Source organism: Podarcis bocagei (assembly GCF_964188305.1).
Source record: "Podarcis bocagei genome assembly, chromosome: 11".
Taxonomy (NCBI): domain Eukaryota; kingdom Metazoa; phylum Chordata; class Lepidosauria; order Squamata; family Lacertidae; genus Podarcis; species Podarcis bocagei.
Window position 1 is genome coordinate 18,040,126 of NC_138136.1, and position 25,289 is coordinate 18,065,414.

The 25,289-nt window shown below is 42.9% G+C and overlaps 1 protein-coding gene and 1 long non-coding RNA gene across 3 annotated transcripts in view; one reads left to right on the forward strand and one right to left on the reverse strand.

Moving 5' to 3' along the window:
• Nucleotides 1-16,416, reverse strand: part of SRFBP1 (serum response factor binding protein 1) — a 47,011-nt gene extending 30,595 nt beyond the window's left edge. Inside the window, exon 1 of one of the 2 annotated variants that reach the window (XM_081213812.1) lies at nucleotides 16,260-16,416. In XM_081213812.1, coding sequence (XP_081069938.1) covers nucleotides 16,260-16,289 — 30 coding nt within the window. In that variant the 5' untranslated portion in view covers nucleotides 16,290-16,416. Of the gene's footprint in view, nucleotides 1-15,914; nucleotides 16,141-16,259 lie in introns of those variants that run through there. The other variant, XM_081213813.1, reaches the window with a different exon arrangement.
• Nucleotides 15,059-25,289, forward strand: part of LOC308597875 — a 991,146-nt gene continuing 980,915 nt past the window's right edge. Inside the window, exon 1 of the long non-coding RNA XR_014013240.1 lies at nucleotides 15,059-15,117. This is a non-coding gene — a long non-coding RNA (uncharacterized lncRNA). The remainder of the gene's footprint in view (nucleotides 15,118-25,289) is intronic.

Genomic DNA, 25,289 nt, shown 5'->3' on the forward strand with positions numbered 1-25,289 from the left:
AGTGACCATGTCATGCTACGGTTCCATCTTACTACCGTGCAAACAGGAAGCACTGGCTTGCAAAAACACTTCTGCAGAGTCAAAATTTAAATAAACGATGCCTGTAATAGCAAGTGATTGTCCATAAATATTATCCCTGATAGTGTTTATAAGGAAAAAGGCTCAGCGCACACAACTTAAAATAAACTCTGATGTAAAAAATAAAAACATTTTAATCGGAACTCGCTAGGCCACTCTTTTAAGTACGGATATGGAAATGGAGTTTATAAGTAACAAGTACTCAAACTAAATGTGGGGTTCCCATCAGTTGTTTTTGGCCACCCTATATAAATGTTTCTCTGCCAAAACTTCAGGGCCAAACAAGGCCCATCTTCTATCCTGTACCTGCCCATCCAACCTGTTCCCACCAGATTTCCAACGTTCTCCTAAGGAATCAGGTGCTCAGACTTGTACATCTGACTTGTCACTACAACATTGCTCCCCAACAAGGGACTGTGCCTTGGATTTTGACATGTCTGCAGCTGCTAATACATTCTCCCTAGCAGTAATAGCTGCACAGGTTCCATTCTTGCCTGTCACAGATCTGGCAAACTGACGGCAAACCCACCTACTTCCATGGATACGTTAGCTGATATAGATGAAAAGTTCACAAGCTATAATAAAAAAAACAACAACCAGGCACAGGCAAGGCCCACAATTTAGAGAATCACAGCAGATCATTACGTACTCAAACATATATTTTTAACTTCCTATCCAATATTTAATTTATTCTTTCCAGGACTATGTGTGGAGACATAGTATATTTTTAGGAACCCATTTAACCAAAGGTCAACTAACTGCTGGCCATGAATGCAAGAAAGAGGACACACCCTGTGGCGTAAGAACATATGGACATGTTATCTTATACTGATTTGGCACATTAATCCAAATCAGTATAATGTGGAAAAATCAGCTGCTGTCCCATGTCTCCAGCAAGCTTATTTCAACCAATAAGCTTCCAACATCTACATTTTCCTTTTTAATCAGGGTATTAATCTTCTGAACACGTGTTTGGATCAGCAATGAGAGAAAAGGTAATAAAGCGACACCCAATCCAGACAAGATGGAGGCAGAGTTCTCTGGAAGAGCAGTTTACTAAATTACTGGGATTTCCCACAGCCTGACAGAGCTAATAGATCTGACCTTGCATTCAGATGCCAAAGACTGGCTCAAAGAGCATTTCACTGGCTTCGGTGGGGTGTCAGCTGAAGCCACTTCTGGGTTAGCAGCATGAATACAGTGAAAATTGTATGAATACAATTGTATGATTCTGTAACTGTAAGACCTATTTGTGCTCACCAAACTGTAGGAAATAGCAGAAGGGAAAGGAGCCAAAGACTCTCCCTTTTCTATGCGAGAGGGCTTACCTACTGTTAACCGCGCATGTATATGCCTCCTGAATCATTGTGAGCTCAGGCACGTCAGCGATGCTGTGACAGCTGAACAGCTGGCCTTTTTGTGTAATACATAACCTTACATGCAATGACTAGGGTGTCTGGTGGCCGGACAGAAAATGTGAAGGGACTAGAATGTGTCTGGCAAACCAACCAGCTTCGGCAGATCCTACCATTGCCCTCAGAGTCCTGGAAATACTGTATTGGGGGACTCCATTTTAGGGAAATGAGAGGAGATGGCCCAAAGTTGTTGAGCCTTTCCCCCCATGCAGCTGCGGGCAAGAAACACTCTTTAGATTGTTTCCCACGTGCAGCGGCATTGGGGCAAGTTGCGCTCCCGGGAGCACAACCTCCTCTGATGCCGCTGTGCAGGAAACGATCCAGGGAGTGCCCGCCACACGCAGCGGCATCGGGGGATTTGCGCTCTCACCAATGAGCTGGCTGGCGTCGCACCGCTTCTCCCCCTATGCCACTATCTGTGTATTGGACGACCCCCGTTTTTTGACGTAATCTTTGAGTCAAAAAACCTTGTCCAATACACGGAAAAATACAGTAATTGTCTATGGACTTCATTACTCATCTGCCTCTTCTCCCTGCTTAAAAGCTTGGCAGAGAGGCGGGGAAATTTACTGAAACAACATAGCAGCTCCCCTGAAGTCTTGGAGCTCTTGCCAGTAACCTTGGCCTTTGCTGTCGGACTGAATTTTTCATTGCTGCTCTTCTGCCTTTGTAAGAGCGCTTTCTTAGCTACTGAGTCTGTATCACTAGGCTGATATAACAAGTGTTTACTTCTTCACTTACATGCAATTTCCTTTGTTGTGTGGTTTGGGGCAAAAGCCAGGACCCATTCATCCAAGGGGGCTGGTAAAGTGCAAAAGCAAATAGATATCAACTGTGCACATGGTGGGAACACATTGGCTTGGGATGTCTGCGCAGACCGCAGTGCTTTGAAATGTAAACATTAATATTTCTAATGTAAATGTTATTTTCTTAACAATGCAAGATACTGACCTGGGTATGGGGAAATATGTAGCAGATGGTTGGGAAATCCGTGCTTGGAACTGAAGATACTTAAAGATGGTTAACATAGCAATTTCAGAGAATCGCAGGGGGAGGGAAGAGGAAGGGCAGCATCATGCAAGATAAGGTTTGAACTGGATTAGAGCCAGATGAGAAAGAAGAAAAAGGAAATGGGGATTCATGTTCTAAACTTGGAAATTGGAATGGCAGCACTTCTGCGGTCCATGTGTCCACCATGCCTCCTCTAGCAAATTCACAAGTGTAGGTCATTCTTGCGTCATTTTCAAATATCACTTCATTTGACTCTCACGTAATTACTCAACTGTAATCATGTTTTCCCATGCAGCCAAAATAAACCCGACTTTGAGAAGGCTTACAGATTCAACTTACTTGAGAATGTTAATCAAATACACTTCCTTGCTTCCTTTCCTACACCCAATGGAATCCCAAGCATCTGATTATTCCACTCATGACAACTGTGGTGCAGGGAGTTTAAGAAAGAAAAAAATCTAGCAGAGCCTAGTCAACTAACAAACTGCAGAGAAGTTTAAGGCATGCTTTAGAGATTGCGGAGGGTGATGGAATGCTAAGAGGGTGTATTAAAAGGACTCGCTGGATCACAGCCAAAGATTATACATTGTAAAGACCTTGTAAGGGGTGGCAAATATTGGAAAGATGTATTGCATTAGAAAAAAATGTTATGCTTGGCTACTTTGGGGGCTTGCTTTAAATCTGAAGAGAGAGAAGGGGTCCAACCTAAGCGAACCCACAGCCAAGAATTTAAGAACATTCATAGGAAAGTCTGACCAAAAGGGGAAAGAGCTCTCATGAACAGTACAAATCTATAGCTTAAAGCGTATCACCGTGGGTAGGTCAAAGTATGAAAACATTAACACCAACCTGTGTTAGGATGAGAGCTACATTCTGTTCTTGAACACCCAAGTAGTAAAAAAGAGTCAAGAAAAACTGACACTGAATTTATAGTAAAAGCCAAAGGACACTATTAAATCACTTAGATATATACATCTTAGAATATACATCTATAAAACAACTTAAAATGCAGGTTTGACTATGATTCTAACAATGTTAACTTGGAAGCCATTCAGTGGGACACCATTCCTATCGCACCTCAATTCTGTTCGTTTCAAGGCATATGACCACTGAGCCCACAAGACATCAGCACTCAGTGACCATCCAACTGTTGAATGTTGTTGGCCAAAGTCACTTTTTCAAGTGTCTTCAACATCATGCACAAAGCTTAATTTTGCACATGGCAGTGGCTAAGATCAGCAATCACAGTGTAAATTCGCCCCTTAGCCTTTGCATCAGGATGTGAGAGTGGCTTCTCGTAAGACTGGCAAATTTTGTCTTCCTCTTTGAATTTTTCCATTCCTGCAATTCACCACAAGATCTCTGTAACTAAGAATTAGTGCCTGAGCCCATTTTTCCTACTCCCCTCCTGTCCATTCTCCTTTCATGTTGTGTCTCCTATGTTGTGAGCCTGAGGGTTGGGACTAGCTTCTCAACGACAATTTGTAAACCACTATAGGAATGGGAGAAGGCGACGACAGAGGACGAGATGGTTGGACAGTGTTCTCGAAGCTACCAGCATGAGTTTGAGGGAGGCAGCAGAAGACAGGAGTGCCTGGCATGCTCTGGTCCATGGGGTCACGAAACAAAACGACTAAACAACAATGGGGTGGGGTGGGTTTTTTTTGTTTTGGGGCTGTAGAGCAAGATAAACTGGTGAAATAAATAAGTGATCTGGCATCAGGTAAAGTAAAACTTATCTCTCACTCAAGTTGCCCTGCGTTGTTCCCCCAGGCTAAGCCTCACTCCCTTCCTCTTCCCCCTGGACATCCTTACCTGGGCAATCTTGTTAAGAGCACTGTACCCAGTATTATGCACTCTTCCTTAAGCATCTTGCAAATTGCAACTGGCAGACACTTTGCCTTGGGACTGATGGCAATCTTCAGTCTTAAAACAGCTTTGTCTTGCCAGCATCCTTGGCTTCACTGGCCCCTAGGGAGAGTTTTGATGATGCCAGACACATCTTTTGACAGCAACATGCTTTTTCATGTTGAAAGGTGGTGGTGGTGATGAAAGACAGATGCAGCCGCTCACCTGCTTGCCCCAAGAGCAACTGCTACTCAAGCAAGCATCAAATTTTGCACCTGCTTTTCAAGTTGGTCTGTGGAACCATTAGAAAACAGAGACTAATAACCAGTGACTTGTGACATAAATTAGGGTACGAGATGGATGTGGGTGTGTGATTTCAATTACAAGCAGATTTCCCTCCTTCAATCGGAAAAAAATGCTTTAAAAACTAAGAAGGAGGTGAGGAGTATTTCCTTACAAAATGTCTGTCTACTTTGTGGAATTTTTGTAAAACAATATTTCTTCTACTGTTCAACATTCCTGCATGAAGAGAGTGTTGAGTAAAGAAATGTACACAGATAAACTTGGCAGCAGTGCCCCCTCAAACTGCTGCCACAATTGTAGGAATTGCAAACTTAAAATTATATACAAAGGAATACCTACACTTAAATTAGTAGATATATTTTAGCAGATTAAATCATTTTGCAAATAAATAAATAAATAAAATGAAGATTTATGAATGGTCAGTTCTAAGAGAATGATGTTTTCTGAATTTTAGATTCTAGCCCCCTTTTCAGGCCTCCTTAACTGACATGAAAACAGCTGTAGCAAGCTTTATATAGAACACACATTCTATGGCCACAGTTCTCTTAAATTGGCAGTAACCTGTAAGTTCCCTTTCAAACTTGTTGGATTCTTCTTTGCTTTATTCTCATGGTTTGCCTTAATTCAAATATGATAAGCCACCAATCCAATTTGGATAGAATACAAAGACCAAATATAGACTAAATTGCTTCACTTAGCTAAACTTATTTGGATTATAATATGGAAGTCAGTATAATCACTTACAAATTAGCATAATCATCACAGTGAGAGAAAGCTACAGACAAAAAGAAATGCACTAGAAAACTGTAGAGCAAAAAGTTAATGAACTGAAATCAATTTGACTTAAGCAATAAGCAATTTGTCCCAATGACTGCAAAGGGAATTTAAGTGCAACTAATTTGGTATGGATACTAATCCATTACCTGCTGTGGTTGCTTTCTTTAAAAAAATAAGAAAAAGAAAAAAAGAACTAAGATTGTAACTAAATACCAGTGCCCAACAAAGGATTTCCAGTTTGGTGCTTGGCTCTGATATACAAAGTAGAATTACACCTGTTCCCACCACACCTTATCCCCTGCAACCCTTTCCTCTGTGTAGCTTTCCCCCATCTGAATCAATAAATACTGTAATGATCAGAAAGGTTTCAAGCACCTCCTCTCCACATCCACTGGTTCTCCACTCTGTACTCTCTTTAAATGTCAAAAAGAAACCAAGACTGGGAAGGAAATATCCATCATCCATAAGTTCGATAATGACTCTTGCAGCGTGGCATACGTGTGTTCACAACTGCAGTTATACCTCATTCTAGGGTAGTGTACACAATTATTTCTCCCAACCATTTCTGGCAATTGGCATTCCTTGCATACTTAATACTGGCCACCTATTTTCCACCATCTATCATGGAGTTGCTGCAAGAAATAATGTTTTTTCTTATGCCAAATACATGGTCTCATAACCAAAACTTGTAACAGCTGACACTCCTAAAATGACAGGAAATATAAAACGGGAATGGAGTGACCTGGATGTTAAATCTTATTTGCCAAGTCACAAAAATCAAAAGTTTTTACTTATGAACCTAGCTGGTACTATCAACAGCACTGTTTGCCAACTTGTTCAAAAATATCTTGAAGACTGACAAAATCCCTGTTAATGTGGAAGGAACATTGAAGAAAGATACCAAGAACCAATGTCACACTTCACATTCTTTTCAAATGATAAATTACATATTATTACAACATTCCCACATGTATTTGTTTGTTTGATTTATATACTGCCCTTTAAGGCACAAATAAATAGTGAAAATGGAAGCAACAAAATAGTAACCACCCACCTGCAAACACAAAAGGCTGTAGAATATTAATAAGCCAAAGGCCTGGTTAAACTAGCTTCATGTAAAGAAGGTATTTAAATGGCACATTTCAAATGCTCCAAACATAAAAAGATATGCATACTGGCATGATTATCCCCACACTGTACATGGGTAGAGTGTGGTGCTGAGAGAGCAATGAATGAGGTCAAGTTGTTATCATCATCATCATGATGATTAGAATTTTAGTTGTTTTATCTTCCCCAGGGCAACCTAAACCAAACAGGAAAGTGTTTCTAAAGCAAAGGACAATCAGACAAATGCATGGCAGGGAATTCCAAACTAATTTATTCCTTTTCCTTGTTAGTTTATGGTGAGTTGCCGGGGGGGGGGGGGAGAGATGGATACAGAGCTGGGGAAGTATAGTGGGGGGCAGAATGTCCCATTTAATGCCCCTATTTACTTGTGGAGCCTGGGAACAGTAAGTGGCAAGGGGGTCTCTAGACATGTGCAGAGTGCCATGGTTGGGGCTGTGGTCAATATTTGCTGTGGATTAAAGAAAAGCACAGCCAAGCAGGACACAACTGAGGATGACCTACTGAGCATGTAGCTCCATTTAAGCTGAAAGAAGGGATCCTTGTAGCTCAGGGTCACAGCTCCTAAGATACATAAGCTCAGTGGTTCAAATTAGTGTTTACACCAAGAGAGTGTAAGCTGTGGTTTGTGTCTCTCTTGTTTTTGACAGGACCAGAAAGTTAAACAAAAAGAATCCTAACCACCATATACTGCAAAACCTTCGCCAGCAGAACTGGAGCAGGGAACCATGAAAAAACAAATGAAACAAACTGCAGAGCCTGGAGAGGAGAAGGCAGGCAAAAGTTGCCATATTTCTACTAAGGAGGTTCAGGAGGGTCTCTTTTGTGATGTGTTGCATGCAGTAGGGGTCACTGAATCAGAAGAGAGACTGAGAAGTGGACTGGGGGGGAGGAACCCTGCATCTTCCCTTTGTATACTGGAAAAACACCAAATTAAATTGAATTGTACGCATCAGAGTTTCAGTTATACACAATGTGATTGTTCAGGTTTAGGAATGACATTCAGAGTTTAGACACACAAAAAACAGCCTCATCCCAATTACAAAGAAAAATGAATGATGTGTTCAACAGTTCAATGACTGAAAATGAAGCAATCATGTGCAATAACTAATATGATCAGTTCTGATTAAAAGTCACCTGGTACAATTAATATCTCTTTTAGGCACCTGTAGCTTTACCAGTTAACCAGTCAGTGTTTTCATCACAGCTATGCTACAGCTCCTTTAAATATAGTCTACAGCAAGCTCCCATGACTGAGCTTGCAATTTTTTTATTATGCACCAGCTCAAGTAAGCAGCCACATGTTTTATTTCTGGCAACCTCTAACTAGCCTACGTGGCCCAACCAAATGCACTTCACACAAACCACTCTGAGCAGAAGGGGGAGGCAAAATCTCATTTTCATCTATATTCATTTAATACTGCTCAGTTTGCAACAAGTACGCAGGCTGCTTTTGCATTTTTAATTTCTTCATAATCTGCTGCAAGCAAATGTGCTTGAATCTGCTGGTCACAGTATGCCTTTAATGTTCTGCAACTGATGATGTGGCAACTCAAAACTTGAATAATAGCTGCTGGAAGAGATCCTAGGGGGAAAATCTTCTTCTAAATTCTATCTCAGAGACTGAGCTTGGAAATTTCATAAGCTTTATCGGAATGGTTGCTGAGAACACTGACATGGTCCGAAAGAATGTCAAGAGATTTTTTTTCAGCAGAACTCAATCCATCACAGGAAATTCTTACTAAAGAACTTGCTAGAGAATATTAAACTATTTTAAACAAGAGACAAACTTGTTACACGTATTCTCAAAGGATGAAGAAAGGCTTAGGGCAATGTAAGAATGGTTTGTTTCTTAACAATCTACACATTCATGCCTTTGGACAAAAAGACTAAATTGAATTGAATACAGTCTGCCAATGCCTTCTAGCGCACACTGACAAAGTTCTATGAAGCAGATACTTGGTAGATGTGTAGAATTATCAACTTACTATAATAGTCTAAATTTAGCTCATCATTCTTATCCTTAGAAATTAAAGGGGAAAAATCAGCCTATTTCTGGGCAGAGGGAAGTGTGTGTGTGTGTGTGTGTGTGTGTGTGTGTGTGTGTGTGAAGTTTGAGGCCAGCTACTCTCCAGGTCATTCCACGTCAGTTCAACGTGGTCATGCCACCCACCATCTTGGGTTTTGATGAAACTTGGTGTACACCCTTCCCTTATGGTTGAAAGAAACCCCCTTAAATATTTCCCCTCTATCTCAAACGGTTTTAATTTTATAGCACTTCAAAGTTTCGTGAAATCCAGGTTTCTGTTACTCTTTCATTCTATACTTCAGATCTGTGAGTATTTTGGCCATCGTAGTTCCAGACCTCTTTTGCAAGCTACAACCCATAAGGGCTAGGAAATGACCTTTCAGTTCTAAACCTACTTTCAAGATTTGATTTCTAGAGCCTAGAAATGGTATTCTGGGATTTGCATGAGCAGGAAGAAACCACCATCCTTCCCACTTCTCCTCCTTGCAGCTGGGCGGACATGTTGGGTAGCTTTTAAGTTTTGCTTTCCATTACCAAATCAACTTCGTGTGTTGTCCAGACCAAGGATCGTGCTTTCTATCAAACTCTAAGTTAAACAAGTGAGCTTCAGAAACCACAGTTGGACATTGGCTTGATTTAAAACCTACCCAAGTCTGTTATAAAGTATGATCCTTGGTCTGGATAACATGACAATCCAGGATTCCGGGAAAGCAGGGGGGGGGGACTGCTGTAGAACTTGTTGCAGCTGCAAGGAAGGAAGAGGAGAAGAGAGGGCGCAAATTTTAAGTTTTCAATACTTTGTTCCTGCTAATGCATGCCTCAGAAAGCTATAATTTTGTGTGACATGTGAACCTTCCTGCCTATGCACATGTAAACTAGACCAATAGATACTGTCCTAAATATATTTCCAACAGTATAAGCCCCACTGAACAATATACACAAATTGTTTTGATTCACCTAGCTTACAATTTCACTAAAATTATTATTATTATTTATTACTTATACCCCGCCCATCTGGGCAGTTCCCAACAGAATATTAATAATAAAAAAGCGACAATATCAAACATTAAAACAGGGGTCAGCAGCCCACCGTCCCTCAGACCATGTGGTGGGCCAGACTATATTTTGAAGGAAAAAAATGAATGAATTCCTATGCCCCACTAATAACCCATTTAAATAAAAGCACACATTCTACTCATATAAAAACATGCTGATTCCCAGACTGTCTGCGGGCCAGACTGAGAAGGCAAATGGGCCACATCCGGCTCCTGGGCCTTAGGTTGCCTACCCCTGCATTAAAAACTTCCCTAAACAGGGCTGCCTTCGGATGTCTTCTAAAAGTCAGATAGTTGTTTATTTGCTTAACATCTGATGGGAGGGTGTTCCACAGGGCGGGCACCAGTACCGAGAAGGCCCCCTTCCTGGTTTCCTGTAACCTCACTTTTCGCAGTGAGGGAACCGCCAGAAGGCCCTCAGCGCTGGACCTCAGTGCCCAGGCTGAACGATGGGGGTAGAAACGCTCCTTTAGGTATACTGGGCCGAGGCCATTTAGGCTTTAAAGGCCAGCACCAACACTTTGAATTGTGCTTGAAAACATACTGGGAGCCAATGTAGGTCTTTCAGGTGTTACCGTATGTGGTCTTAAATATAATATATGCAATGGGAGAAACAAAGCAGTAGTATTTATTCCACTAGAGCAAATTCCTTGCAAAATAGGTGAGAGGGCTTTGCTATGCTCCATCTATAGGAAAGCAGAATGAAGTCCTGAAGTTTCACCCCAAATGCCCAAGTGCCATTAAAAATGTATACATAAATTTAGGGCCAGGGGATTCTGTCCTAAAAGAATACATCTCACAATTCTGTTTGGAACAGTACATATATTTAAGGCTTTAAATTAATCAGTTTGTAAATTAAGCACATTTGCAAGAGAATTTGTACAAGCAGTGCAGGGGTGGGGGTTAAGAGGAGCTTATTACTTATTTTGTGCTGCCACCTAGCAACATTTTCAAATATAATTTGCACATAAAGCTATTTTACGAGTATATTTTTAAATATGTTACCATTTCATCTTAATTTTTTCTTTTAGATTATTCTCTGCCAAAAAGTCATGACGGGAAGAAACAAAATTCTATTATACAAATTAACGATGCATCGCTGATTGTTTAGGTCTCTGGGAAAAGGCTGTTTCCAGATTGCAAGCATAATTGCAAATTGGGATCATTCCCTGCTCCAACACTAACCTTAAATGAAGCCTGCTTCATACCAATGTATGAACAGGTTATTTTTCTTTTCCCAACGGTTCAGAGACTTGAATCAGACCAATAATATTCAAACACATACAGCACCATTGCTTCTTCACTTGTAGTTACATATTCCTATATTATCCTGCCTGTACATTAAGATCTGCAGGACACATTGTTCTTAACTCTGCTCATGTGACAATGGCATGAGATAGGGCCTTCTCTGTGTTGGCATCTTGTCTATGAAACTTCATTTGGAGGTATGACTGGTGACATCATTATTGGCACCCAGCTGGTGACTTACCTCTTCACCCAGATCTTTTGGGGGAGCTAATTTGAGAAGGGATTACGAGCGATGTCCTGCTGTTCTGAATAAAATATAACTGTTGGTTGAACGTCATTGTTTTAATAATTTGATGTTGGTTTTGTAAACAGCCCTGGGAACGTAAGTGATTATGAAGGGCAATTTAGAAATTGAATAAAATAATACGTATGTCAGGGGTTCAGGAGCAGAGGCGAGGGCAAGGGAGGAAACAGAGAGCGAGGGGGAGGAGGCAGAAGAAAAGATGAGTGATGACGACGACCCGAGATCTCCGAGTCTTTCCAGTGAATCAGAAGATTCACAGAAAGGAGCACCAGTGGCCAGAGCAAGGGGGGAGCCTAGGGGGACACCCCAGGAAGAAGGGTCCAGAGGGGGCTCAGAGGGGAGCAGTTGGAAATCGGGACCAGCGTCACCAACAGAGAGCAGGGGAGAAGAAGGGCGCCAGGTATGGAGCGCTGGCAGCTCGCAACAGGAGGGAGGGCACGAGTCAGGAGTGGCCACACCTCCATCGGGGAGCGAAGAAACGGTCAGGCGGAAAGTGGAAGGTTGGGCGCGCGCGCCAAGTTCAAATGCACAGGAAGGTGGCGCAGTAAGCAGCCCGGAAAGGGAGCCAGGTCCTAAAGCCCGGCGCAAGGAGACAGGAGGGTCCGGGGGGTCAGCGTCAGAAGAGTCCCGGAAGGAAGAGACCACGGGGGGCAGAGGGACCCAGAGAAGAACAGTCAGGCGGAAAAGGTGGAGTAAGGCTAGGTTAGTAAGCTGGTGCACAGGGGGCGGAGACTCAGACGGAGCTTCGCCGGTCTAACCCATAAGACGTAGAGCTGCGCGCAGCAGCTTGAGAATGGAAACTGTAACTCAATAAAGACTTTTACAAAGTGACCGCTGGCTAGCGTGATCCTCTGTGAGCTAGGATCTGGAAGCAGCTCTGACAACGTATTTGTCCCTACTCCCGATTCCTAGTCAGCAACAGACACTCATGCAGTTCTTACCCAATAACAGCTATCTCCAATGCAAAAGTGCTTTGCATGGATATGAAAAGAAGGGAACTCACAACAAACTGCAGCCGTGGTGCTGCATGATCAAGCTGGACAGCAGGGAGAAGCAGATTAAGTATAGTGTGTGTGTGTGTGTGTGTATATATATATATATATATATATATATATATATATATTAGTTAGTATAAACCAGTGTTAAATTCGAAGTCTGATATTCAAACAACCGCAAAATTAAATGTATTGCTGGAACATATTATCCCTTTTGTAACCTCAAACATTTTCTACCACTTCTTGTATTTTTTAACACTTGCAAGTGTGTCAGATCAAATTTTAAATAGAAAATACAATTCATAATAAAAACAGCAAAAATCAAAAACACAAAGCCCAACTAAAATCAGAATAAAGCATGACAACTATCAAACAATTAAAATTAGCATTAAAAAAGCATAGAAGATAGCAAGGGTAAACTTGGTGCAAGTATCCAATATATCAAACACCCAATGAAAGAGAAGAAGGCATCCTGTGATACCTTAAAGCCTAAGAAAATTATTATGGAATAAGCTTTTATGAACTAGAGTTTACTTCGCCTGCTTTGTTTTCTGGTGTAACAGACTGACAAAGTGATCCCACTGGAAGTTGTCAAATAAGAGAAGCATAAGAATTGAATGTCAAGGGATCTAACTGGATCTACAGTGGGACACCAGAGGACAGAGCAGTTCATCATTTACAGTCTTAGAAATTGACCTACTTCTTCAGGTGTCAAGGACATGATGCTGTTCCATGCAATCACAAAAGAGATGCACATGTATGAGGAAATCCAACTTTCTCCTTAACAATTGGTGTCCTTAAGTATTTTGTAAGCCTTAGGGAGCAAGTCTAACTCCCAAGCAGAAGCAGCAGTGCAGAACAACTTGTCTGCAGCCCTACCACTTATGGCCACAAGCTTCCAGTTTTCACTGCACTCAATCCGTGCTGGTGCAGCATAGAGACCCAACCAGCAAATCCTTATCAGGCCCAGTTCCACACCTTCTCTACTCCCGCAATTCCCTGTTTTGCGGGCTTGTGCTGGCTGCCACCAGGAAGGCCACCACTGGCAGAAGTGCCTGCCCACTCATGTTTTCAGCAGAGCCGCCCAGGGAAGGGAGCTGGATTGCTCTTTTACTTCTGCACAAAAAATGCACAGCAACACTATGAAACAGGGAAAGAGAGGATGTGGGAGAACGTGAAACACAAAACTAACTATGAAAAGAAGATAATGAAGACAGGTTTGTGTGAAAGAAAGGAAGGAGGAGAAAAGAAAGGCATAGAAATGGAGGAAAGGCAAAGTTAATGTCTCAACCAAATGTTGGGTCAACATAAGGAGTATTAAATGTAAACTTTTGCGGACCACAGGTCATTTAATCAATATAAACATGCATTTTGAAAAGCTGCAAAAAAGGTATGCTATAATAAATTTGATTGTTTTTTTCAGGTGTGACAAGACACTCGGTTGTTTTTGCTGTAAAAGACTAAGACCATACCCACACCGCAGACTTAAAGTGCTCTTATACCAGTTTAACAGCCATGGAGAACTCTATAGTTTGTTAAAGGTGCTGGCAATAGTAGGACTGTGAGGTCAGCACCCTTAAGAAACTACAGTTCCTGGGCTTCTTTGCAGGTAGCCACGACCGTGTTAGAAAAGTGCTTTAAATGTATGCTGTGGATGTGACCTAACACAGTGGCCCTTCGGCGGGTGTGAGAGGGAAAGTCAATACTGCAATTCACTGCACCCTTAACTGGTCACTTAGCAGGGTAAACATGAAGAGACATGGGGCTGCAGCTGTTCTAAGAGGAAGAAAAGGCACCTGGGAAATGTTGTGTGGGATAGCTCAGACAGCAGAACATGAGACTCTTAGGTTCGTGGGTTAGTGCCCCATGTTGGGCAAAAGAGATCCTTGCATTGTCCCAGGTGTTGGACTAGATGACCCTCCGGATCCCTTCCAACTCTATATCTGCAGGGCAACAGACACTGAGCGAGCTCAGGAGTTTTGTAGCAGCACTACAAAGCCAAAACAGCCAAGGCAGAGCTCCTGAAGAAGAAGAATGTTTATTTGCCTCAGCCACTAGCCATAGCAATAAAATTAAATGAACTGAAGATAGAGGTAAAAACTTAACTATACAAAATACATTCTGGAGGTTTACAACAACAATAAAATAATGGATCTTATTCTAATTTGCCCCTGCTAAAAAAAACTGCATTTTTGCTGTCACCTGATTGTCTTGATCAGCTAGAAGAAAGGACACAGTAGCAATGGCTGAGTGACCCAGGATGGACAATAGTAGAGGGGTAATCACCTCACTCCTCAAATCTTTATACAGAGTGCACATGAGCCCTGACTCAATACTGCCATCTCCACATGGAAATAAACGTTTTTCCAGTGGGATTTTTTAAAACTGATTCTCAAGTACAGCCAAGGGCAGTACAGTATATTCAATCTTGCGTAACTGAAAGCATGTCTGTATTTTGGAATTATTACATTTTGCAGATAGGGTGCTAATGGGTCAAAACGGCTGTGTGGCAAATAACCATACCATGGACAAAATTTCCTTATGGTGGCCAGATTACTCTGTCGCTCGATGTCCTATAGGCGCTGTCTGATTTAATTATTTGCTTTACCGAATCCCAGTGTTAATAACTGTTGCAGTGATAAACCAGAAATGCGAAGCTTTGGGTTGACCATTTTAGTCCAAGTGCTCTCGTGACAATCTTGTGATACTAAGAGTAGTGGAGCAGGTGGCACTGTGGTCCAAACCACTGAGCCTCTTGTGCTTGCTGATCAGGAAGGTCAGCGGTTCGAATCCTGGTGGCAGTGAGCTCCCATTGCTCTGTCCCAGATCCTGCCAACCTAGCAGTTTGAAAGTAGATAAATAGGTATCACTGTGGCGGGAAGGTAAACGGCGTTTCCGTGCGCTCTGGTTTCCGTCACAGTGTTCCGTTGTGGCAGAAGTGGTTTAGTCATGCTGGCCACATGACCCAGAAAGCTGCCTGTGGACAAACACCGGCTCCCTTGGGTTGAAAGCGAAATGAGTGCCGCAACCCCATTGTCGCCTTTGACTGGACTTAACCATCCAGGGGTCCTTTACCTTTACCTTAGATCCCAGGGCAGTTTACAATATAAAAACAGAAAAATACATACTATAAGGGTAAAGGTAAAAAAGGTAAAGGACCCCTGGATGGTAAAGTCCAGCTGAATTCGGCTATCAGGGGTCAGCAAACTTTTTCAGCAGGGGGCCAGTCCACTGTCCCTCAGACCTTGTGGGGGGCCGGACTATATTTTTTGGGGGGAAATGAATGAATTCCTATGCCCCACAAATAACCCAGAGATGCATTTTAAATAAAAGCACACATTCTACTCATGTAAAAACAGGCTGACTCCTGGACCGTCCGTGGGCCGGATTTAGAAGACGACTGGGCCGGATCCGGCCCCCGGGCCTTAGTTTGCCTACCCATGGGCTATGGGGTGCAACACTCATCACCCTGAAAAGCGAGATGAGCACTGCAACCCCATAGTATATTAATCTTGTTTTTTAAACTGTATTTTAATCAACTTGTTTTTATTATTGGTTGCTAGCCGCCCTGAGCCCGGTCTTGGCTGGGGAGGGCGGGGTATAAATAAATTATTATTATTATTATTATTATTATTATTATTATTATTATTATTATTATTATTATTATTATTATTATTATTATTATTATTGCTTGTGACTGAACTTAACCATCCAGACGTCTTTTACCTTTTGTTTTCTATTTTACTAAGGGTAGTGGACAGGTGGGATTTAAATTCGGCCGAAGCCAATAGTTAAAGGTCCCACGCCTAAATCTGTAATCCGACGTCTCCTGCCCAGCGGTGGGATGAGCTTCACGGAGCTGGAAGGGTTCCCCAAGGGTCATCCAGTCCAACCCCCTGCAACGACTCCCTCAGAAGGCGGCGTGTATTGGGAGGGCCCTTATCCTCACTCAGCAGAGCTCCCGCCCTCGACTCCCTTGGGCGAGGGCGCCGTTACGCGGCCCACCCCCCGCGCGTGCATTTCCCCGACCGGTCACCCTCAACCCGCCGGGCGCCTTCCCCCTCCGCTCACCTCGTTGTTGAGGTTCAGCGCCTGCGCCATCGCTTCCCCTTGGATCCCGCGCACCGGGGCTCCGCGGAAGGGACGTCTCGGCGCCCAAACACACGCGCGCAGCACACCTTCGCCGCCCCTCGCGTCTCTCCTCACGACGGACGCGAGCGAAACAACAACGCGCGTGCGCGGCCCTTCCGGCGCGCTCCTTCCGGGTGCCGCTCTGCAGCTCAGCCTCTGTGGTTTAGGAGGACTAGCTGGCTGCTTTCGAGTCCGCTTCAGCTCTGTGGGGTTTTTAAAATGATTTTTATGAATGACAAAGGAACGTGCAATCTCTCTCTCTCTCTCCTCTCTTTCTTTTCTGGTTCAGACCTCCGGGCATAGGAGGCATCATCATCATAGTAACAAGAAGTCTTTCGGTTATGTTCATTGTAAGGCAATGCGGTATCCAGTGTGGAAAGACGAGAGGGTGGGGGATAAAACACACTAAAAAAAATTTCGTTTTTCCAACTTGGCACATGAGTAAGGTTTTTATGTCAGCATCGTTTGGGGTAGGTTCCCTTCCTGTTGTTAAGTGAAAAGGAGTTTAAAATAAAAAAAGAATTATAATTCGGTATTCGAACGATTGGTATTAATAATTGTAGTGCTTTTTTCTATAAAAATGTTTAGGGGTGTTCTCATTTTCCTGCTCATATTGAACTACTGCCCCTCAACGAGGCCAAACTTAGATTCACAAAATGTTTAGGGGTATGCGACCCCCCAGGAAAAACTGCACTGAATTATTGTATTATAAATTGGTATTGTTATAATGAGGCTGTTATTGGATTGTAATTGAAAACTATTAAAAATTATTATTAATGAAATAAAAAAGAGTGGCGTGGAAAGCGGGAAAGGAGTCGGGAGGTTTCTCATAAATATGATGAGAAACTATCTGTGTTTTTTAAAAAAACCAGCATATCTGGGTGGGCATGGCATAGCCAGAATCTTTATTAGTGGGAGCAGAACCTCAGTTTTTTGTTTATTTGGGGGGCAGCTGCCTCCACTTGGCTACGCCCACGCTGATCAGTGGCAAATCCAGATAACAGTTTCATAGAATCGTGGAGTTGGAAGGGACCCTGATGATCATCTAGTCCAACCCAAATATGCAGCTGTCCCATACGGGGATCAAACCTGCGACCTTGGCGTTATCAGCACCACACCCTCACCAACTGAGCCATCCAGGTGTTTATAAGTCTCGGGCTGCAATCCTTCATGTGACTCCCTGGGAAAGTGGTGGAGTCTCCTTCCTTGGAGGTTTTTAAGCAGAGGTTAGATGGTCTGGAGGCTTGAGTTGAGATTTCTGCCTTGCAGGGGGTCAGACTAGAAAGTCTTCTTGGGTCCCTTCCAACTCTTACATTTCTAAGTATGGTCCAGTGACTTTGTGGGATTCCCCGCTACCTGTTTATTGGGTTGGGTGTTGAGGAATTGGAAAAATAAAGATATGATCCCCTGGACTGATGATATGATATCACTGGCAAATTATGTACGGATTGCCTACAGGCACAGACTCTGTATCATAGCTGTCAACGTTTCCCTTTTTTAAAGGGAAATTCCCTTATTCTGAATAGGATTCCTCTCAAGAAAAGGGAAAGGTTGACAGCTATGCTCTGTATGGATAAATACAATAACATTTGTAATGAGTTTATACAAATTGTAGTAGGCTATTAGCATTTACATAAGCACTCGGACAAAAAACAACAACCAATTTATACAAGAATGTATGGTAATATATATTGCTTTTTGTGTGTGTGTATTTTAGTTTTTAGATGTATCTTTGTTGTTATTTCTCTCCCTCTCACTTTTCCTTCTTTTTTTCTGTATCACTTTATTTCTTTTAACTGAAATCACCTTAATAAAATATAATTATTTTTAATGGGTTGGATGTTGTTAAAAAAAGTGTGGTCGGGGAGGTGTTTTGTAGACCCATTGTTGCTCAATCCTGTACATGTCCACTTGGAAGTCAGTTTCATCCAGTTCAATGGGACTAGAACTTCGACTAAGTGTACTTGGTTCGGATTGCAGCCCAGTGTGAGGCCAGGTTACAACACCTTTAGGAAAATATGTAACAGGAAAAGGTCTGCATGGATCTGAAGGAGCATCTCCACCCCCATCGTTCAGTTTGGACACTGAGGTCCAGCTCTGAGGGCCTTCTGGCGGTTTCCTCACTGTGAGAAGCAAAGTTACAGGGAACCAGGCAGAGGGCCTTCTCAGTAGTGGCGCCCGCCCTGTGGAACGCCCTCCCATCCGATGCCAAGGAAATGAAAAGCTATCTCACTTTTAGAAGACATCTAAAGGCAGCCCCGTTTAGGGAGGTTTTGAATGTTTGATGTTTTATTGTGTTTTTAACATTCTGTTGGGAGCCGCCCATAGTGGCTGGGGAAACCAGCCAGATGGGCTGGGTATAAATATATTATTATTATTATTATTATTATTATTATTATTATTATTATTATTATTATTATTATTATTATTATTATTATTATTATTTCTTATGGCTCTTGAAGCGCTATAATTCTAGTCATTTTACATTCGTTTGCAAATGTTTGACTTCCTTCACTTCTTTTGCCAACATATGGGCAGTAGCATGCTGTTGCTCCGTTAGCACAAGGATTTACACTTGTGCAATGGAACTTCCATTGCGCAGTAGCATGCGGTTGTTCCGGTAGCACAAGAATTTACACTTGTGCAATGGAACTTCCTCCCCCCACATGCACCCCACATCCTCCCAAAATAAGCTCTGGAACAGATTTAGGGGAGTGCAGGGGGAGTAGAGGGAGGAGTTCCATTGAACAAGCAGAAATCCTCCCGCTAATGCAACAGCTGGCTGAGTGCTACTTTGGATATAAGCCATGCTGTCAATGTTTGTATGGATGTTTCAAATGCAAAGCCCTTGGCAGCAGCAGCACTGCTGTGCAATGCCAGTTGCATGCTGCTTACAGTTCATACTGCTTAGGATGGAGACTAGGCTACTGTGCTTTATTCGGAGTTCATATAGATTTCTTCTAATATATACTTATATAAACCTGCTAGTAAGTCATTGGTCCCTGGGTGGCACTGTTGTTTAGGATAATTAGTCAAATAAACTTTTTTGGGGGGTACACTTGTGACTTGCTGGCCTCTGGGTGGCACTGTTGTCTAGAAATTATATTCTTTAAGACGCTTTAAAAAGAGAAATCTAAATTAAATCTAAATCAGATGCCTCTGTTTTATAGGATTTGTGGTTTAACATTTGGACCTGTGTACGTTTGCAAAGGGGCATGCTGGGTTGCAACAATGGTCCATTTAGCTCAGCATCCGCTCTGTTGGCAGTGGCTAGACAGAAGCCTCAAGGAGGTTCGCCTGCAGGGCGTGACGGCAATATCCATCTCATATTGTTAATCTCCAACATCTGGTAGTCAGAAACACATTGTCTCTAAAAGGCAGTGTTGCTATTATTGCTAGCAGCCACCAGTGAGCTTACCTTCCAACTCTGTGAAGAAGTCATATATGTTTAACTGCCATGATAACACCCTATAGTAATGATAGCTCGTTGTGGATGGCTGCAAGCTCAGATAAGGTAAAGGTAAAGGGACCCCTGACCATTAGGTCCAGTCATGGCTGACTCTGGGGTTGCGGCGCTCATCTCACATTATTGGCTGAGGGAGCCGGCGTACCGCTTCCGGGTCATGTGGCCAGCATGACTAAACCACTTCTGGCGAACCAGAGCAGTGCACGGAAACGCCGTTTACCTTCCCGCCAGAGCGGTACCTATTTATCTACTTGCACGTGCTTTCGAACTACTAGGTTGACAGGAGCAGGGACTGAGCAATGGGAGCTCACCCTGTCGTGGGGATTCAAACCGCTGACCTTCTGATCGACAAGTCCTAGGCTCTGTGGTTTAACCCACAGTGCCACCCGTGTCCTATGTGCAAGCTCAGATACCTTGCACTATAATTGCAATTATATCACACTGCACTCCATATTGAGGTTGGGTAGTTGTGTGGGGTTTTTTTTAAAGGCAGAAACCTCCGGCTTGTATTGAAGTGTTGTTTTCATCACACTAATATCTTACTAATTGCACTTTGTGTTTGCTTTAAAATTTCACAGTGTTCCATATTCATTCGGGAACAAAACTGATATCCCTACTGTCTTTGAGGCTTTCCCTGTGTCTGAGCAGGAATGTGAGGGCAATGTGAGTACTGCTGCTTTCTCCCCTTCAGTTTAGAAACAATAGACCTGAGTTTGAAGTTGTTGTGGAAAGGTAAGACTCTGTGGGTATGGGACTCGGATTTCACCAAACAATTTCAAGGAATGCGCTAGACCAACGGTTGAGTCAGGACAGACTACCAGGTCATGTGAGTTGCAACATCAGCACTACCACCAAACAGATATATGATAAAAATTAAGGAATGGGTTAAAGGTGGGTTCTGGGTATGAAAAGGCTGAAGTCTAGTGCAGGAGATGGTGTTGGACTTTCGGAGGAAGAGAGGAGAACTAGCCCCGCTGTACATCAGCGAGGGCTGTGTGGAGAGAGTCTCTTCCTTTAAATTCCTAGGATTTTATCTCAGTGAAGACCTTACTTGGAAAATCAATACAACCCAGGCGGTTAAGAAAGCCCAACAGAGACTCCATCTCCCCAGAGTATTGCGAAAGAACGATGTCAATCAACATTTGATGATCTCCTTCTACCGGTCAACAATAGAAAGTGTCCTTTCATACTGCATCACGGTGTGGTACGCTGGTTTGACATCAACTGATAGGAAGTGCCTACAGAGGGTGGTGAATACAGCACAAGATATTATGGGCTGTCCTGTGAGTCTGCTGGATGAAATAGTGGAAGAACATTGCCTCAGGAGAGTGAGGAAAGTTATCAGGGATGATTCACACCCTGGCCAGCACTTTCTTGATCTCCTGCCCTCAAGCAGAAGATACAGAAGCATGATTAGTCGCACCAACAGGGTAAAGAACAGCTTCTATCCGTGGGCTGCTGAATGAAAATATAACAACAGGGCAACTGACTTTCCGGTTTGGTGGGTGTGCATCAGTAAACAAGGGGAATTAAGACTAAGAGAGCTGAGTGGGGGGTGCTCGTGTAATCTCACTGTATACAAGTTGTACAATAAAGTATTTCAATTGAAGATTAACAGGAACCTTAGTTCAGACCATTCTTGGGCATCTCTTTTGATAAAGGATTTTGTCCTCTGCCATGATTCACACTTAGACATGGGCTTGGTTTGATAAACATCATGAACAAGCAAAGAAAGGGGACTGACATGAATAAATTAGCTTGATATCACAAACAGGAGCCATCTCCATGATTTATATGGATCGTTCAGTCCTTTGGCTGTAAGATCTGGTTTTACTCCGGTTGCAAGACAAGCTGGACACTGAATTTGCATCATCTCTTTTCTTCTCTTGACAAGCCAGAGAGTTTTATTTTTTTTTATGTCTGCAAATAATTTGTATTCTGCTTATCTCACGTCAAACCCAACACAGCTCACCTATCAACATCCGTAAAAACATCATACAACTGAAATAACACAAAATGCACAAGTTGCAGCAATGGAAGCAACACGAGACACAGCAGAGAGCATTCCATCACAGGAAGAAGTGCAACTAATACAGCTTTGTGCTTAAATACCTCCAAAGAAAGAGAGTCCACAACCTACTGAGGGAAACCGTTCACTGTCAAACTGCTTCTACTGTCAGAAAGTTATTCCTGATGTTTAGTCGAAATCTCTTTTCTTGTAACTTGAAGCCATTCGTTCGAGTCCTACCCTCCAGAGCAGGGGGAAAAACAAGCTTGCTCCATCTTCCATGTGACAGCCCTTGAGATATTTGAAGATGGCTATCTAATCTCCTCCTAGTCTTTTCTTTTGCGTGGACAGGCGGAGTCCCCAGATCCTGAGCGGTCCCCCCGTCATGTGAAATAACTACTCATGAGAACGTGCTATGGGATTAAATTGGCCACAACTTTATTAAATTTCAAATGTGGGTAGACCTTGGCTCAGGCATTGGGTGTTCTCCCTCCCCAGTCCCCAGCCGGGGACCTAGGGAGCATCAGGGTTATGCAGTGGGGGGGGGGATGGGCCGGCTCTGGAGAACATATGTTCAAGCAGAGATAGCCGCCCCCGTTACACCGCCACCGCAGGGGAGAGCAATGACGACCTTTTGGCGTACGGTCAAAGCCTCCCTTCAGAAACCCCATTAACGGGGAACCCTGGTATCGCCGCCGCAAAGAGGAAGATGGACTAAAGGATTCCGCCCAAGGCCTGATACCGCCAAAGTTGTGACATTTTGCTACGGGAAAGGCAAAACCTGCCAATGCAGGGAAATTCCGGCCCTTTAACAGCGACCTTAACGTAGCAGCGCCCACATACCTGTGAAGAAAAGTTAACCTGCAAAACCTATGAAGAAAAGTTAACCTGCAAATAAGACATTAACTGAGGGTGGGTAGGGTGGGAGAAGCTCTGGAGCCAAGTGAGGATTCCCAGGTAAGATCCTCCCTCTATTGTGTGGGCGGTAGTCCCTCCCCTACCTGGCCTGGTCTCCTTGGCAACGCTTCCCCCAGGTGGGATTGGACAACTGACTGAGGTAGGTGGAGACCTCCAGGTATCCCACCTGAGGGAAGGCAAACCAAGCCTATGCTGTTGGAGCCGCTCCAGATCTAGGGGCTGCGCGCGTCCACGCAAAGGGCGCCCCCCGTTTTAAGCGGGGAGCGGTCATTCTAGGCTAAACATATCCAGCTTATTCAACCGTTCCTCATAAGGCTTAGTTTCCAGACCCTTGATCATATTGGTTTCCCTCCTCTGCACATGTTCCAACTTGTTGATATCCTTCTTAAATTGTGGTGCCCATCTGAAACCATAGGGGAAAACAAGATGGTATCTATAAGACCAGACACTCTAGCCACCGGGCAAATTGCTCTGATGGACAAATAGTTTTCTCTTGAGCTGCATCCCATCTGAACTTAATATCAACACTACATCTATCATAGCCAAGTTATCACCGAATTTCTGAGAAGGAAAGCAGGAGATTCAATATGCTACCCACACAAGAGACAAATTGCAAATGAGCAAATATACCGAGAAGTGTGTAATGCTTTGATGGTACCTGAGATTACATAGTCATTCTGCTGTCTTTATGTGATGGAGGCAAATATGACTATGTTTTATGAAATCTCCTACAGACAATATGCCAGAGATTTCTTACGCTGGTGAACATAATGAACATGCTGTGCAGATATTTGTGAGATGATGTGGCAGCACCTAATTGCAGTTGAAGTAATCAGAGTTCATAGCTGATTACATGGTTACATCACTTCAAGCTTAGCGTTGGTTGCCTGCCTGGGCGAAAGCTCCATTGGCAGTACGGTTAATCGTGATTGAAGTTCTGTGCCTTTAATAGCTGTGGAAAGGGCAAAAATTCAATAGGTGTAGATCTGTTGGTTTGTTTGTTTAATTGTCATAGAGATGCAGTGGTTAGGAAAGCAACATATGTTGAAAGTCTGCTTCTCTTGCAGCTGCGAAAAGTTACAGGCAATCCTATTAATAAGCAGTTACACAAGGTTTAATACACAAGGTTAACTACAGAGAACTGTTACCAGCCATATGGTACCTACTTGTAAACTGGAAGGAGACATGCGGAAGCCCTGGGGAGAAGTCATCTGTAGCATCCAGCCACACATGGAAGCACATTTTAATTACTCTTGCATTTCAGATCGGAGGTGCATGGTAAAATTCATCTGGTCTCTTGACCAGGCACTATGGACACCCAACTTCTCATGCGGTTGGTTCATGAAACTCTTTATATTTACAGTCAGCTATCTTATGCAAGTGGGCACCTGTCACCAACCACTGCAAGATGAAAATCTGTTTCCACAAAAGAGAAGTTGCAGGTATTGCAGATAGTAATATTGCACCGTTTGAAGCGACTGGAAGCATAAGAACTGAATCCTCCTTTTGGAAGAAATCATTGTCCAGATTCATAAAAATATTATTCTAACTTGTACTTGCAGGACTACTCAAAACAGAACATAAACATCAAAGATACATTCAAAATATCCATACATTGTCTTTGGCTGTCCAACACAAGATCAGCATCTTAGAAACAAAAGATAACTCCAGAAATCAAAACGTGTCTCTCCTCCCCATTCCAGCCTACCTTAGCCTGCCTAAGGCTAGACAACTCTTAGAAAGCCATTTACATCCTTCTGTTCTTTGTCGTCTTCAGAGAAAGACTAAACAGGCAACTCCCTTCAAAATGGAGATTTGCAACCAAAAACCTTTGTCACTTGATCTAAGGTTACAACACTTATGTTAGCAGAAAACAACAATGAGTAGGGTTGCCATACATCTGGTTTTTCCTGGACAGATCCTCTTTTTCGGAAGTAAAATTTTATTCCTGGTGGATTTTTTGAATTTGCCAACATGTCAAAGTGGTTTACAAAAGAATAAAACAATAACATTATCAGTGAAGGGAGTTTAAAATAGCTATTTAAAACGTTCAAATAATTATGAAAGTGTGTGGTAATCTTAAAACACACCTACACATTCTACACAGATGACTCTGTTTTATGAACCTACTGAAGAAACTGTTTCAAAGGTCTTGATCAGGGTTTCCCAAACTTGGGTCTTCTGCTTTTTTTTGGACTACAACTCCCATCATCCCTAGCTAGCAGGACCAGTGGTCCGGGATGATGGGAACTGTAGTCCAAAAACCACTGGAGAACTTGCTCTGGATAGTCCTAGGCCAAGGTGGTGCCCTTCCCTTCAGAAGATGTTGACCGCAGCTCCCATCAGCTAAAACTGCATTTGGAAGGTGCCTTGTCAGTTCCACCTACTTAAACAAAGCAGAAGGGGAAATTAAACTTGCCTAGCTACTTGCAACTTACAGAAGAAGAAGAAGAAGAAGAAGAAGAAGAAGAAGAAGAAGAGGAGGAGTTTGGATTTGATATCCCTCTTTATCACTACCCAAAGGAGTCTCAAAGCGGCTAACATTCTCCTTTCCCTTCTTCCCCCACAACAAACACTC